The following is a 16,821-nucleotide window of genomic DNA, read 5'->3' as shown; positions in this document are numbered from 1 at the left end:
TGGTCTTCATAAGTCCTCACATTTAATAAATAAAAAACAAACGGTTTGTTAAAGTATAAGAATTGAACAGACTGCCAGAAATACAGTCTAACTCATTTTCTTATATTTTTAACTCTGCCCTGCAGACATTAAAAGGATCTTTTTTTGGGAGCCTTGGTGGGTTTAGTTGGCCCCTGCAATGGAGTGACCGAGTGGCGAGGGACGGGTCCGAAGTATCTGGTAAGGACTGACTGCCCAAAAAATTCCTGAGTTATTTTGACTATCTGCATTTGAGAATCTGGGTCCCCCAAAGTGGTAGATTGATGCCTAAACTGGCTTATTTTCTGAATTAACACCTATTAGATCTTGCCATTTTACATGGGGAAAAGTTAAATTTCAGAATGATTGTGTTTATATACTACTTTGATTAATATTAACAAATTTTTATTATGTATTTATTGATGATAAAAATTTTTATTTGGGCTTTTTAATTTGTTTTTGGATCATCCTGTGTACAAACATTTCATTTTTATCAAAATTATGAGCATTAATTTTATTATTATTAAAATCAATATCAATAATTCTGCTTGATTTAGCAAATATAAATTTCTATATAAAGAATAAAAGTTACAATACATTTATTGTATAGTTGTCCAGCAAAGAAAATACTTAAATTAGGGGAATGTTTAAATACAATTTTATAAGCTCATTATCTTCATAATTCATCATTTTAATGCCAGAAATTATAACAATTGTTTGTGTTATTGTTAGGCAAAAGAATTTAGGATGCTTCACTAATTTTTAAACTTAGCGGGACTTGAGTTTAATCTGTATTTTTGCACTTACTATAACTGTTAGAGGCATTTAGTAGGGGTTTACATAGTACCATTTATAGCATTTTGCACTTATTGGTTACTTTTTGTCTAAAACTGTCTCCCATCTTAAAGACAGCAGTGTCACTCTGCAATGGGAAGAAAAGAATCACATGAGAATCAGAAAGATTAACTAGCTGCATAATCAAATTTTATGAAAGCATAATTTTGTAAAATACAGAAATCCAAAGAGACAAGTGATAAATTGAGAATTATTGCAAAAGAATACTCAAAGGATCAGACAGCTACAGATAGACTTTATGGGTTATAATTGTAAGGTGTGAAATTTATGTTGTCATGCTTAGCATAGATGAAAACATCAAAAACAGATTGAGACACATTAAAACTGGTAAACACAAGAAGAATAAGGTACAGAAAAATGAAACTACATCTCAAAACAACAGCTGAAATACACAGGTTTGTTCTTAACATTTTAATTGCACTACTTAATAGAAAAAAAGTTAGGTCAATGTTGTTTAAAACTCAGTTTCTTGAGAAAACTAATTCAAAAACAGTCATGCAGTTCTTCAATAGTATTATTGTAAGCCTGTGACCGACTATTGCTTACAACAAAGTGTAAATTGTAACAGACGAAGCAAGTTACATGCTTCTTGCATTTTCGTAGCTTAAGGCCTTCATCAGAATTTGAAACATGTCACTTAATAGTTCATGCAATTCACAGTATCCATGAAAGAGTTAGAAATGAATTTTGCCTCACAAATCTAACAGATTTCAAGATCCTAGTAATGTATCCTGCACAGATAAGATATACCAAGAATTAGCCAATCTTCCATTGCCTCCAATACCAGTGATGAATTATTTGTTCATGGATTGTTGTTACAGCATTCCACTGTGAAAAGTTAAATCAAATTTCAACTTTCATGAATGCTTTAAGTGAGGATTCTAAAGTCATTTCAAATGTACAGAAACTACCCCTCAACACTAACCTCCAGAGTAAACTGTTTTCAGTCCATGTCAACAAGTTCCTGGTGGAGTTGTAACTAAACTTGAAAAGCAAGGTCTATAAACAAAGCAACGGAAAGTCAATGAAGTTAACAACTTGAAAAAGGATTTACAAAAACTGCTGGCAAGTCTAAGCAAAAATCTTGATTTTGAGAAAGTTGCCATAGAAAGTGAGTTCCTATACAGACTACTCACCAAATTAGCTCCTTTAATATCAGTAGACATAGAAAAATGCTTTTCATTAAATAAGCATCTTTTGAGAGATAGGAAATAAATGACTTTTATCAAGCAATCAATCAAAAAACATAAGATCATTCACTACAAGTTTCTGATATAGGCTTGGTGATGTGCTAAAAATAAAGAACAGAAAAATGTTACTTCACTTAAGTTCAATTTAAATCTCATCCTATTTTAGTTTTTAAATGTTCCAGTATATGAAGTAATTAGATAAACATGCACCTTTTCCTGTCGTTTTTTAATACCTTTTTTGTAGTTTTTTTCCAGCAATTTTTGCACCTAAAATTCCTCTCCTTGATTGAACTATTTATCAATTTAACATACAATAAGAAACATCCTTCAAAATTTTTTTGAAGAACTTTTACAGGATTATACAAACATACTATTTTTAGTTTAAAAGTTCAATCTATATAACATTATGTGAGATGTAATTGTTTTCACAACTAAAAACACAGTAAAAGAAAACAATTCTTTGATACAGATTATAGTTTATTTTCCAATATATATTTATATATATATTATATAAATAATTTGGGCACTAATACGGATTTTTCCATATTGTCCATATTGGACAATGGTTGCGACCAGTTGAGGAGGGACAGGGTCATATTCAGGATTGATCATCCATAAAAAATTTCTGTGAGTTGCTTGCCAGAATTTGATCCTTTTACTTTGATTAGATTTTCAATTTATTTACAAATAATTTTTACATTGATAGATGAATAAATGTAAATCATTGCTCAATTTATAATAGCCAAATGCTATATTTTCAATTCTAACTTAAAATAATCAGATTTTTTAGATATGCTTGATAGATACTAAACTAACCATTGAATATTGTGTAAATAATGTTTCTCGAATGAATGATTCTGGAAAAATTTACCTAAAATATAAGCAAAGGTCCATAAAGAATTTTGCTCTATTTAAAAGAATTATGAAATTTATTTCTAAGAAAAGTGAAATAATTGATATTTTAACAAATTAAATTTTAAAATGATTTGGTAACATTATATATTAAATTATATTCAAGTGGTCCAATTGTTTTGTTTCAGGAACAAATTGTACTTTCAAGCTGGAAAAGTAATTTATTAGTGGAAAATAAGACATTTTGAATTCTTAATAATTAAAAAATAGACTATATTTGTACAATAATTTCACTCATAACATTATTCTATCCTATGATGTGCCTATCCATCTCAGCAATGATTCATTTGTGGCACTCGCAACATTTTCAACAAAGTAAAATATTGATGAACTAAGTACAAAAACTGATTAAAAAGCATTGAGTTCAAGAACATATCCATTTTACGCTATTGCTGTTGAGCACAAAAAATGTGGCAAATTATATATGGAAGAATTCTAATGAAAAATAACAATTTTTAAGTATCAATAATATGGATCAAGTATCTATTTTGATTGGGTCAGATGTGATCTGTGGGCTGGCAACTAGCCTATTCTGCATTATGTAATAAATACTTTTATTACACATTCAATAAAATCAGATATATTTTGATGTTTGTTCAAAAATTATTCAGAATACTGATTAAAGAGTATTCCTTGCTTTGTCAGTATAAACCAGGCAATTTATTTCCACCAAAGATGGAAATGGCCAAAATAATGCATTTGAATTAACTATTCAGGAAAACAGTCTTTTACTGTTAGTTGAGTTAATCAAATTTAAAACTTATCAACAAATTTTATAATTTTAAATAATGGTATATCATTAAGAACACAATTCTAGTTCTAGTCAATTGCTATGGTTTTTAATATGAAATTCATTTGGACTGTTGATACTAGATCATAATATTTTCAAGACGTTTCAAATTTGAAATTCTGTCCATTACCCAGATATAAATCATTTTCAACTATATATCTTAGAAGTCTGAAAAGTGATGAAAATAACACAAAAATTATGGCTTAAGAAATATTTTCCAATGAAATTTTAAAGAATATGAAGAAAAAGAATAATAGAAAAATGATATCATGTAATTCACCATTAATGCAATATTTTAAGTGTGTATGTGTTGTAAGTGCTCATCAGTAGCCAAATAGATAAAACCACTAAACACTGGTAGTTGGATCCAGGTTTGTGTCTAACCATGAGCTGGCTATGTGGAGTTTTCCAGATTTTTTCATGAGTCTAACGCTTAATAGGAGCCAGTTTTCCACAGAAATCCCCTGGGGAAGCATATCCCTTGGCAGATTGTACATATGTTACATTTCCTTATCTTATTTATCCTCAAATTTGTATTATAAATGAACATAACCTCTATTTTTATATAAACCATACTTTCTAAAAATATAAAATGATTTATTTTATTGTATTTCATTAATGTAAAAGTGTTAATAGTGGTGTTGTATAGAATTACTAATTATTACTTTTAGTATTAGCATTATTACTTTGAGATATTAGTATATAAAAACTGGAATTGAATTTAAAAATATAAATAAATTTTATTTATTTTTAGATTTGAGAAAATAAATCAATTTTTGTAAATACATTTTTAAAATTAATTACAACTTAACTTTATATCATTTGTATTGAGATTAAAAGTAATAAAAAAATTTTATAAATACATTTTATTTATTGGATGTACAGGCTAGCAGCAAATACAATGTCTCTTTTAATCATTTGAGATGCTTTTTCTGTTTTAGCTTCCAGTTCTGGATTGCCTATTGTTCTTGCTGCGGCTCGGACATCCTTTAAAATTTCATCTAATCGTTGAATGCAACGAACAATGATTCCTTCTTGTACGGTGGTAATGTTCATAATTTCGCTAAACGTCTAAAAAGATATTCTGAATTAGTTATGTATACTATTTATTTATTTCAATTTTAAATTTAGTATATACTTACTGTGCCTTTAGCCCATTCATATACTACATTACATAAATTAAAATTGTACTGGTCTGAAAATTCCTTCTCTGATTGTTTCAAACCACACTTCACCTGAGTTTCACCAATATGTTGTATTATGGCCAATAATTTTTCCTTTCCCTATAGATACACATTCATAAAAATAAATTAAAACACAAAATTTATTAATAGTAGAACAATATTTCTTTTTACCTCTTGTAAGGAGAAAGGCAAAACTTCATCAGGAACATCATCCATTCTCTGCTGAAATACCGTACAAGATAACAAAGCAGCAATTTCTTCAGGTTTCAGTGATTTAAAGACATCATCAACTAATAATTCAGTTAGAAAAATTTCATGATTACTCATTGCACAAGCAACCTTTCCTTTCATTTCAGTGGTATTTGTGTTGTCAATATAATGTAGTTCTTGAAGTACCTGCAATTATAATTATAAATAATAAACAGAAATAAAATATAATAGAATAAATTTAAAATTATGCGTATTTTTTTATTCTTAAACTTTATTAATAATTTAGTCTTAGTACTAAGTAAAGCATATAAAAAGAAACTCAATTTTATTGAAATTTAATTGTTTATACAAAATATTTCTGCAGAAAAACAAAATTCCATTTCTATTGTTTATTTATTTTTATTGTTTTAATATACATATACTTTGTAAGCATTTAAAATTTATATATCGATCTCTAGTATTTTTAAATCTATTGATCAGCTATTAATATTTATTATACAGAAAGTCCTCACTTAATTAATGTCATCAATAGATTCTTGGAAACTGCAGCATTAAGAAAAACAACATATAACAAAACCAATTTTACTATAGGTTAAATTATATAAACAAATTATAATTTGATTAATAATATTTTAATTGGATTGTTTTTTTTAACTTCCAGCATTTATTTCCTACCATGTAGAATCAATTTTATTGTTTATAAAGAAAATTCAATAGTGATAAATGTAAATAATTACAAATGTACTCATATCTTTCATCAATGATATGATTCTTAACATTGTTATAATGAAACAATGTTAAGTGAGGACTTGCTGTATATAAATCTGCATATTTTTTCATCTGTAAATAATTTATTACTTTATTTGACAGAATACATCATTTATGTTTTTTAGTAATATTTCTAAAATTCAATCAAGACTGTTTCTTTTTTTACACAAATTTTTACAAGACATTATTATTATTATGTTGGGTTTAGTGGGTTATACTCGGTTGACACCGGTGGCTGTGTACTATGCCGGACCAGAGTCAAGGCATAGCAACCAAAACAAAACTAAAATTAAATAAGTGTGTCAGTGTCTGTGTCTGTATTCAGGAATTTCCTAACAATATGGCATGTATTCAATATAGTGGCCTTCTGTAGTGTGATGTATGTATTTCTACTCAATTGTAATGTTCCCAGGCTTTCGTGTAGTGTGTGTGGTATCACACCTGTATGGGAGAGAACGACAAGTACAATAAGCACCCTATCCATCCTCCACAAATGCCTTATTTCCTGGGCGAGTTCTGTGCACTTGCTAATTTTTTCAGTGAATGTGTTTTGTATATTGTGAATGTTTGGAATGGATACATCTATAATGTATGTGATTTTATTGTGTTTGTCAATGAGTGTGATGTCTGGTCTGTTATGATAAATTGTTTTATCTGTGATTATGGCTCTGTTGTAATACATTTTGTGCATGTTGTGTTCCAATACTGTCTGTGGAATGTATTTGTAGTATGGTTCATGGATATTATTATTATTATTATTATTATTTTTACTTGTCCCATCCTGTAGAACCTGAAAAAATCTAATGATATATATTAATTGCATGAGCAATTCTTGTTAATTCAAGTGTTTTTTGCAGTCAATTATAATTCATTAACCATGTAAAATTTGTTGCCTAGAATACATTAAGGATGATAATTACTATTAATATTTATTAGTACAAAATTTTATAGTTAGAAAAAGATATATTCATCTTGATAAACTTGGGACAGTCTATTTATAAATAAAATCAATACAATATAATACAAACACACTAATTATTATAAACATGCAATATTCTCTTCAAACTAGCTTTAGCTGGTCTATTTACCAGCAAAATATTTCTTCTAAAATGTGTTTTTATATTTTATTTATTATTTTTTAAAGATAATTGAACTTTAGATTAATTTGTTCATAAGGAAATTTGCAGTATTAGCCAGTTAACTTTACAGGTCAAGAATTGAAACTGTTTTCTTGGGAAAAGTATTGATATGCTTTATAATCCTTATATAACATAATTAATTAATGTTAACATTCTTTAAATATACACAGCTTAAAAATCTTTGAACAAAAACACTAAGTAAACCTCTGCCTGAATCAGAAATTAAATCTTCATTCATAGTTTTACCTTCATTGAAAATATTAAAATATTTAAGGATATACAGGTATACCTCGCCTTACGTCGTTAATTGGTTCCAGGAAAACGACGTAAGTCGAATTTACCTGTCTCCGAATCTACTTATCACTAGGAAAGCATTTTAAATAATATATGGTTAATAAAAATCTATTTTAAGCTTACAAACAAATAAATTTTAGTTTTTAATATAGTACAAAAAAAGTAATCTAAATTTACGAATGCGTGTACTGTAAATACAGTACATACTTGTATATATTTTAATATGATTTTATGTGCTTTAAACGTTTATCTAGTGATATTACGACTTCAATATTTGTGGCGGACAGACGTAAAGTCGAATAAAATGACTTAAACTTGATTTTTATTTTTCCATATACTTTTTTAACAAGCGACGTATAATCGGGAACGACGTAACTTGAAACCGACGTAAGTCGAGGTATGCCTGTAAATGTTTATAAAACAATAATTATGTCAGGTAATAATTTACATACCCTGATTCGTGCCTGGTATTCAGGCAATAACTGTAGGCTTTTCTCAGACAACTTCAGTTTATAGTTATTCATTTTCTTTTCTAATTCAATCTCTTTGAATGTCTTAACAAACTATAATTAAAAGATTTATAGTTTATCTTAAATTCATTTTACTGTTTAAACTTAAATTCACTTAAAATATATTATTTGATTTAATATTTGAATTTCTGACTTACATGATCAATGAAATCCACACAAGTTAAACAAGTAAATTTTTCCAAAACTTCTGATGTATGTAGAATATCTTTCACTCTTTCAAACAATTCAATATCTCTAACACCACATTCTTTAATGATGTCTACTGGAGGCAAACCATTTTCATTTTCCATAATCATTTGATGTAATTTTTGAACAAGTTTATTAATAGATTTTCCAGGAATTTCATTATCATTTCTATTATCAAAAAATTTAATAATTATTTTTTTTAGTCTTAAATTATTTACAAAAGATAAATTGTAAATATAAATTTAATTTTATTTAAATAAACATAAAGTTATTTTAAATAGATAAAACAGTGTTAAAATTTCAATTTAAAATTAACAGAATTTTATTACAAAATCTTATGAATTTAAATAATTGAAAAATAGCTGATACAGATACTTTGTTTTTGTATACCAAGTTAATTAAATTATGTAATTATATTTTACCTAATATAAAAATCAACATGAAACTGATAATTATTTCATAAAAAAATTCAGTCAACATAATCTTGTTCAGTAAGATATGAGAAATATCACTATATATAAAAGTTTAGTAATACAATTTGTAAATATAAATAAAAACTTTAAAAATAAAGTTTTAATTACCAGCTCCATTTATAGAAAATAATTTTATAAATGTTTCAAATTGCAGCCCAAAAAAAAAAACATTTTCATTATTTACCAAAAAACTTTAAAACAAATAGTTTATGCAAGTTTTTCTGCTGCAGAATTGTTAATTTTGGAATAAATAATTCATATTAAAAATTATAGAAATTATTTGCTTAAATTTTAAATAAGTAATTAATATTCTTACTTTATTTGTTTATTCCAATCATTGAATATCTCATTTGCATCTATTTTAATTACTTTATTGAATATTTTTTGTATTTCATTCACCGATATACTTGTTATATGATAACTTGATACACTTTCAGGAACGTATAACTTTGGCAACCAGGGTAATTGTTTAATTGATGCTTCGTCCATATCCAGAATATCAGTAGTTGACTTGCATCGTTCTGATGAATATTTACACATCAATAAAACTTTAAGAACTTTTTTATCTGAATTCAGAATAACACCAAAAGTGTTGGAATGATATGAAGTTTTAACAGTTAATAATCTTCCTTGAGAAAACAATTTCAAACCAAATTGACTATTAAAAATCTTTTTCTGAAAAGTTTAAATATTCATTTTATTTATTTTATAATTGAAATAAATAAAAATTTACTTAAATAAAAATAGCTTCATTCATACCAATAAGTTTGTTTTTGAATTATAGAAATCCTGGACCATTTTACAATATTGTTTTATGTCAAACTGACAAATTTCACATTCCAATTTTTCCAAATGTGTAAAAGTTTCAATTAATTCTTTAAGAACTTTCTCGTCCTCCTTCACATTACGTTGTGAAAATGCCTCTCTAAATGACCGTTTCATCATATCTTCCACCCTTAAATTTTCATTATGAACTTTAAGAAGATTTAAAATCATGCTGTAAGTCAATCTGAATTTTGATTCTAATTTTGTAGGTTTACCCTAAAAATATAAAATATTAATTTAAAAAACAAAGTATTTTCACTAATTATGATACAGTAGAGCATCGATTATCCGACTCAATTGGGGACACAGGTTGGTCGGATAACTGAAAAAATCGGATAACCAAAAAGAAGGAAAAAATACATTATTTAGTATAGTATATTAGGATATTAGTATATTCCATGTAATTAGTTTATTAGTATATTGCTATTAACCAACTTTGCGTTGAATTTTCATTGATGTTTAGCCTAACAAACTTTTTTTTTAAATAATCGTCGCTATTGTATCGTTAAAAATTATTTTAAAATTATTTTATTGCTCATGAAACAAACAACCACTCATAATTAGAAAATTAAGTCTCGTTTAAATACTGGCCTCCCTTCAATGGTCGAGCTGTTGATGACAGCTAAAACACGCAAAAATTTAACAAAAATAATATTAAAGTAGCCAAGACATAGCCAAATATTGTAATGCCACATCACTAGCAGACATTTGAAATTTACCGTCTAGAACGGTCAGTTAACCGATGTGACGGTTAATTGGGGGTCGGATAATTGATGCTCTACTGTATTTTGAGACCAACAAAAAGAACCTTTCATGTTTTCTGTCTTGTACCATCAATCAAAACAGAAGACACCAAAAGCTTGAATATTTCTAAACATCACTAGATTTAAATAATCAAATTCTCAATAGCAATTGGTTTAATAACTATTTATTGCTATGTATTAAAATTCATCTGAATTATTATTTTTGTAAAATAACATTAATATATATCTGACATTAATTTATTAATTTAAATTTATAGAATAACTTAAAAATACTAATCAAAACATTGTTTTCATTTATATATAAAATATAAATATATATTTTATTTATAAAATATTGCAATTGTACCTTATATGATTAAATTGTTTAATATAAAATTTTACAAAATAATAATTCTTATTTCTCTAGATTTAGAAGTATAAATTCTAAAAAGTTCAACTGTTATATATATAACTAGCTACAAGTACCCGCACCTGCTTTGCTGGGTTTTTATTTGTTTGTACATTTATATGTAATATACTTTTTTTTTTAATATATAAAAGACTGTTTCTCTTCCTCTATGTAATCTTTCTCTGATTCAATGTGTTTCCCTATAATTTTCAAGTTGCTCTTCTGTCTGATTATTTCTATTTCATTGATAATTTTCTCTTAGCAATGTTAGACGTACTTCTCTTTCTTCCGTGGTTTCATTTCTCTGCGCCATCTTTTGCCTTTGCGATATGATTCAAAACCGTGAAAATTCTTTCTTACACTTTGGCATTGTTTTTTATATTTTTACTTTTCACACTTCACTATTCACTTTTCACTTTTTTCTGTTATTTGTACACTTTTATTTATGAAAAATCAACTGAAGCATGTGCATCACACTTTGCCAAAAGCCATCCCCACTACATACACATAATGGTCCTCGACTATTCCAAAACATTTTCGAACCTTCTGGCCCAGTTCATTCTAGAACATAAATAAAGTATTAAATAAAAATATTGTAGAACATTTTAACTAAAATAATTTTTTCATATAATAATTCAATAAAAACTGATAAAATAAAATTATTTGTACATAAAAAGTTATTCAGAATATAATTGGTAAAGAAAAATTGAAAAAAAAAATTCACATAGTTATTTTTAATCATAAAATATTTAAAATTTCTGGAAACGTCCAAAAGCTTCTGAAATAATATAGAATATTATGGAAGGATCTAAAAATTATTAAAGTAATCCAAAACTTTCCAGAATATTCATTGTTTGTTTTTATTGTTTAATTTTTTTTATTTGATTATTAAAAAAATGTACTATAATGTATTATTAATTTAAAAGAAATGAGAGGGGATAGGTTGTAGGGGTAAATTTTATTGTCATTGCTGCTTCTTAAATTATAAACTATAGGATTAAACCCTGTAAATTTAGAATCAAATTCATGGGCATTAAAGTCCCCAAGGATAAGCCATAATGTTGTAAGATGAGAGCAATATGAATAAATCTTCTCAATATCTTAGAGTGGTGGCTGATGGGTCTCATATGGAGGAGAGTAGTGGACCATCATTGCTATATAATTATTGGGACTCCAATTTGTTTTAAAACCATCCATTTTAGTTATGCCAAATATTAAATTAACACTAGTATAAGAATAAATCCAATCTTCCAGATGTTTCTTCACCAATAACATGATTCCACCCTTCAGTCTTCCAACTCCCAGTTTTTTTGTAGCTAGGGCCGTTAAATAATTAAATGTGGGTTGCAGGAATACCATCTCTTTAGCAGTTAGTTCCATAATCCAGGTTTCTTCCAAACCAATAATCTCGTATTGCTTCATTAACTTTTGGAAATAAGTAGAATATAGTTTTTTTCTAAGCCCTTCAGTGTTCTAGTTTATAATCTTAATTTTTGATTCTTTATCTGGTATCTGAAATTTGTTTTCATAAAATTAATATTGTTATTCTTACCAACTCCACTATTTAGTTTAGCTACTGTGTTAGTTAATTGATTTCCACTTCTAAAAAAGAACCAGTATCCACCAAACAGTTCTCAGCTAAACTACAAGTAATTTTCTTATTGTTGTATATTAGACAGTCATTTCATAACAAAATTGGTCTACCTTTTTCTTCTCCTCTATATAATATGGGATTATTTTTTATCTACTTTCCCTAGATTCTCGGGTGAGATCAGAAGTTATACGTAGTTTACCATATAACTCATTAGAGGACTCTTTTTTATACTTATAAAACAATGATAATATTTGGTTTTTCCTCTGAATTGAACTTAGTGTGATTTTTAAAATCGTTGGAACTACTTTCTTTATTACATAATAATCTATTACTTCTTCTATCTTAAACTCGGTAACCCTCAACTCTTCCTCAATAAATCTTCCCAGACTTTCTCTAATATTCATATTCTCAGATAAAGGATATCCGAATAATATCAAATTAGACTGATTTGATGTATTTATAATATCGTTTGCCAAATATTGTTGGGCTTCTAATTTCCTATTTAGTTCAGGCAATGCTATTTCTAAATTATTAACTCTCTGTTTCATTAATCCAAGCCTAGTCTTAAATTCTTCATTATCCTCATGTAGCCGGCTTATCTCTGTTTTAACTTATAATATTAGTTGTTATAGCTCCATGTGAAATTTGAATTAATTTAGTCATTTGGCGTAAACTTGAGGTAATCGGACAGTCTTCTCTCTGTATTGACTCCAAACAGTCCATGAATGTAGATTCAAAATCAAATTCACTCACCTCCTCAGCTGTTTTCTCACTTTTCTCCTTCTCCCTCGAAGCATACATTGGTTTACATAATATGTTCTCCAAATTAGTCGGTTTAGACATCTTAACAGCATTGTTACTTCTCATTAATGGTGGTTGACCTCTCTTCAGTGGGGAATGTGATTTTGCTCAACTCCGGCCAAAATAAGCAAATACTGTATTATTAATATTAAATAGACTTTAATCCATAACATATCCATCATTTAAATTCCTATTAACTCTTCAAAACAAGCTCACACTAAAATTGCTCCAGTACCAATGAATGCTAGAAGCACCCCCCCATATACAGTATATTACAATCTTATTTAAAAATTATCACACTCCCTTATCTCAACTTTTTTTAATATCCGGATCACTCCCACCCATATTAGTTTGGATATGGAAGAATCAACTGTCATAATTACATCAACCAGGAAAAGTCACATAAGTATTTCGATACTATGGAAAAAATTAATAATAAATCAATAAATGTATGAGAAAAGTTATTTACCAACATCATTTTATATAAAACTGATGTTTCAGGAATATCTGCTTTGCACATAATAATTACTGTTCCTTCACTATCTTTTCCTCTTCTTCCTGCTCGTCCAGCCATTTGTATATATTCTGAAGGAAGCAATTCTCGAAAATTCTGTCCATCGTGTTTCTTAATACTGTCAAAAACTACTGTTCGAGCAGGCATGTTGATTCCCATTGCAAATGTTTCTGTAGCAAACAGCATCTAAAACATATCATTCATAATTATTTCATTTATTTAAATAAATAAATACATTTTACAATAAAAATTTGTTGTTTATACTTTTATGAGTCCTCTTTCAAATAACATTTCTACAACTTCTTTTAAAATAGGTAAAATTCCACTGTGATGAACTCCAAGTCCTCTTTTTAGCAATTGTTGCATAGTAACAACCTAAACCAAAGAAACACATAATGCATAAAATAAATTTATGAATTAATTACATTATATAATCCAATCATAAACTATTAAGTAATAAATTAAATAAAAATTATTATACTAATTTTTGTATCTTACCTGGGGTAATTTTCGATCAGATTTGTTCAATTTAGAAATACATGAAGTCACAAATTTATGTATTTCACCCTTTTCTTCTTTTACTGTTAGATCAACACTTGAAAGCATCTGGGCATTATCATCACATTTTTTTCTGGACAACGTAAAACAAACAACTGGTAATTTATCATGTTGACGAAGATATTCAATTAATCCTATGTAAGTGTTTTTATCCTGAAATTATTAAATATATTGGAAACACATTATTGCAAATTTAAATAATTTATTTTTCTTATATTTTATCTATCATTAAATTAATAAATTAAAACAGAAATATATGTGATTTTACATTAATATCATATTTTTTAATATTTATTATATAGTTTAAGTATCAAAATTATGAACTGCTTACCTAAATTTGATAAAATAATAATATTAAACAGTTTCAAACTTTATAATAGATTATTGTTTGTTATTATAATAATTAGTTATAAAGAAATTACAATGGAGCTCTCACAATAATTTTTTAAGATAAAGAGATATATTTTTTACATTTTACTGAAGAGAGACTGAAGAGACTGAAGATTTAGACTGAAGAGATGATAGAAATGATGCAGTGCATTTTTGCACTGCATCATTTCTATCATCTCTTCAGTCTAAATCTACAAAATTAATATTTATTCTATTATATTCATTTTTTTATAATATCAAAGATTAAAAATTATCAGCTTTTGTTTTTCCTCTAAGACGCTAATTTATCTTTGAGTGATATTCTTTTTATACTTGTAACATACAGATATTGTTAGTTAGTCAGTTTATTATTATTATTATATAAATATGATTTCCAAATTATTAATATTGAAATTACTTACAGAGTTATTTTGATACACAAAGATATTAATAGTTATGATTTCTTTTTATTAGTTTTAACACAGTATTTAAAATGCTAATTACAATTTGTTTTAGAAATTTAGAAATTATTTTATTGAGGTGTCAGCAGTTGACTGAAAAGAATATATATCAAAATACATTTTAGTCAGATAAGTGAAAATTGAATTGTTAATTAAATTTCTCAAAAATGTTAGATGTTTACAATGAGCTTACAGTCTTGACTCTAATTCAGTTATAACTTCACAACTTCAAATCATCTGTTTTTTAAAATTAAAAGTAGATGTTTTTTTTGTTTAAAAAAAATGTTTTTATAGCAAATTTTCATTGAAAATAGACATTAGAATCTGAAAATGCTAGGGAAATCAACATTTTACTGTAATTTGTGATGATTTGTGCATATATTTGAATGCCAGTAAAGTAATCTGAAGTTGTAAATTTAAGATGAGATCACTTTTGCTATTTTCTTTTAGAAATTATAATTCATCAAGATATAACATAGTTTAAAAAATATATCTATCTAAATACATATATTTTATACACTATATCAGATTAATTAAATTTATTAAAAGTATATTTTAATATAAAATTGTGTTCTAACGTGATTTACTAAATTAAATCAATTTAAATTACAATTTAATGTAAATTAATTTCATCTTTATTTTATTATTTAATGCATAATGTTACAAATATTTAAAAGTACTACCAATCAGTAGTTTGTCAATTTTTCTGAAAAATCATAGACAATTTGCAGAATAATTTTTAATGCCAAGCAGCTTTTAATATATACAATGAAATTTAGTGTGTTATTTTCAACTTCATTATTAAAATTTACAGATTTTTTTTCTAGTATATTGTATCTTACTCTCAATTTTTTATTGAATATAATATTTTCTTACTTGTTTTTCAGAAACATTGTTTCGATAACCTTTAGGTCCAAATGAATGTTGATGTTTACTTGTTCTTTCTTGTTTGGCATTTAAAGCAGCATTGTAACTAGGAAATTGTATAAATAAATTTGAGAAATAGAATCAGATTAAAAGTTCACAGATTTATAAAAAAAACATATACGGTGGGTGATGGAATAACAAACAGATCAATTAACAAACAAATCGGATAACGAACACTTTTGCGAAAGATTTTTATGATCGCATAACGAACACTTCACTGAACAAACATAAAAAGAAGTGACGAAAATAGCAAATACTGATTGATTTTCCCTTGTCTTCAGGCAACAATTCTAAGCTTTTCAGAGCACTGGAGACGTCAACATTGACGCTCAACCCAGAATATACTCATCAGATAGTATTCCTCCGAACTTTGAAACTCTCGCTTGTAATTCCAGCCTTTTATTTTTCTGACAGAAACAATTCTTTTATAGTATTCACGAGACTGTCAGGCGGGTACTCATTAAGTTTTGCATCGAGTTTTATTTTCGAAAGGTAAAATAGCAAAGGTAGAGAGTGGGCAGAAGATGTCTGATGTTGCTGGGCAGTATGGCTCAAACAAAACTATGGTAGGATGCAGTTCAGTCTTATCTAAGAAAGATACAGTATAATCAAGAAGACTCAAGCAGCTAAAGGAGTAACAAAAATCACTTCTGAGAAATAAAGAACATTGAAGAGCTTATAATGGAACCTGAAACAGATCTGACGACAGAAGAATGCCAAGAACTCTTGAATGAAGAACACCAAGAAACTCGGCGAGATATGTTTTATTATGAAAAAGAGGATTAATGCTGATATCTGCTGTTAATTAAAGATCTTTTGAAGAAGTTGGGGATGTCAGATCAACGGTCTTAGAATGGTATACAAACCAAGTTGAGGTTAATAGACTTAGGGATCTCTACAATTACATTGCTATTACTGTAATTACTTCTGAAAATCCTGAAGAAGAGAGAAAAGCAATCGTCATTAGGCAGATTCTTTAACCCCACAAACAAAAAGACATAACTAATAAAAATGCAAGACTGCATATATATGTATTTTTATTATTACATATAAATGAACGTAGTAAGAAAG

The 16,821-nt window shown here is 27.1% G+C and overlaps 1 protein-coding gene and 1 long non-coding RNA gene across 2 annotated transcripts in view; one reads left to right on the top strand and one right to left on the bottom strand.

Annotated features, from left to right (window-relative positions):
- Positions 1 to 4,588: 4,588 nt before the first annotated feature.
- The window catches only part of LOC111639648 (helicase SKI2W-like), a 58,793-nt gene continuing 46,560 nt past the window's right edge, over positions 4,589 to 16,821 (bottom strand). The window contains exons 14-24 of the mRNA XM_023385562.1: positions 15,700 to 15,796; positions 13,934 to 14,146; positions 13,700 to 13,810; positions 13,391 to 13,621; positions 9,309 to 9,590; positions 8,866 to 9,224; positions 8,028 to 8,244; positions 7,813 to 7,923; positions 5,121 to 5,345; positions 4,908 to 5,048; positions 4,589 to 4,836 (exon numbers count right to left, since the gene is read on the bottom strand). Coding sequence (XP_023241330.1) covers positions 4,636 to 4,836; positions 4,908 to 5,048; positions 5,121 to 5,345; positions 7,813 to 7,923; positions 8,028 to 8,244; positions 8,866 to 9,224; positions 9,309 to 9,590; positions 13,391 to 13,621; positions 13,700 to 13,810; positions 13,934 to 14,146; positions 15,700 to 15,796 — 2,188 coding nt within the window. The 3' untranslated portion in view covers positions 4,589 to 4,635. The remainder of the gene's footprint in view (positions 4,837 to 4,907; positions 5,049 to 5,120; positions 5,346 to 7,812; positions 7,924 to 8,027; positions 8,245 to 8,865; positions 9,225 to 9,308; positions 9,591 to 13,390; positions 13,622 to 13,699; positions 13,811 to 13,933; positions 14,147 to 15,699; positions 15,797 to 16,821) is intronic.
- Positions 9,414 to 16,420, top strand: LOC111639656. Its single transcript, XR_002759111.1, has 3 exons — positions 9,414 to 9,548; positions 14,024 to 14,131; positions 15,711 to 16,420. It is a non-coding gene; the product is annotated as an uncharacterized LOC111639656 (long non-coding RNA).

This window comes from Centruroides sculpturatus, unplaced genomic scaffold (genome assembly GCF_000671375.1).
Source record: "Centruroides sculpturatus isolate CEXI.00-Female unplaced genomic scaffold, Cexi_2.0 scaffold1377, whole genome shotgun sequence".
NCBI classification, from domain to species: domain Eukaryota; kingdom Metazoa; phylum Arthropoda; class Arachnida; order Scorpiones; family Buthidae; genus Centruroides; species Centruroides sculpturatus.
This window is presented reverse-complemented; position numbering and strand designations above follow the sequence as displayed.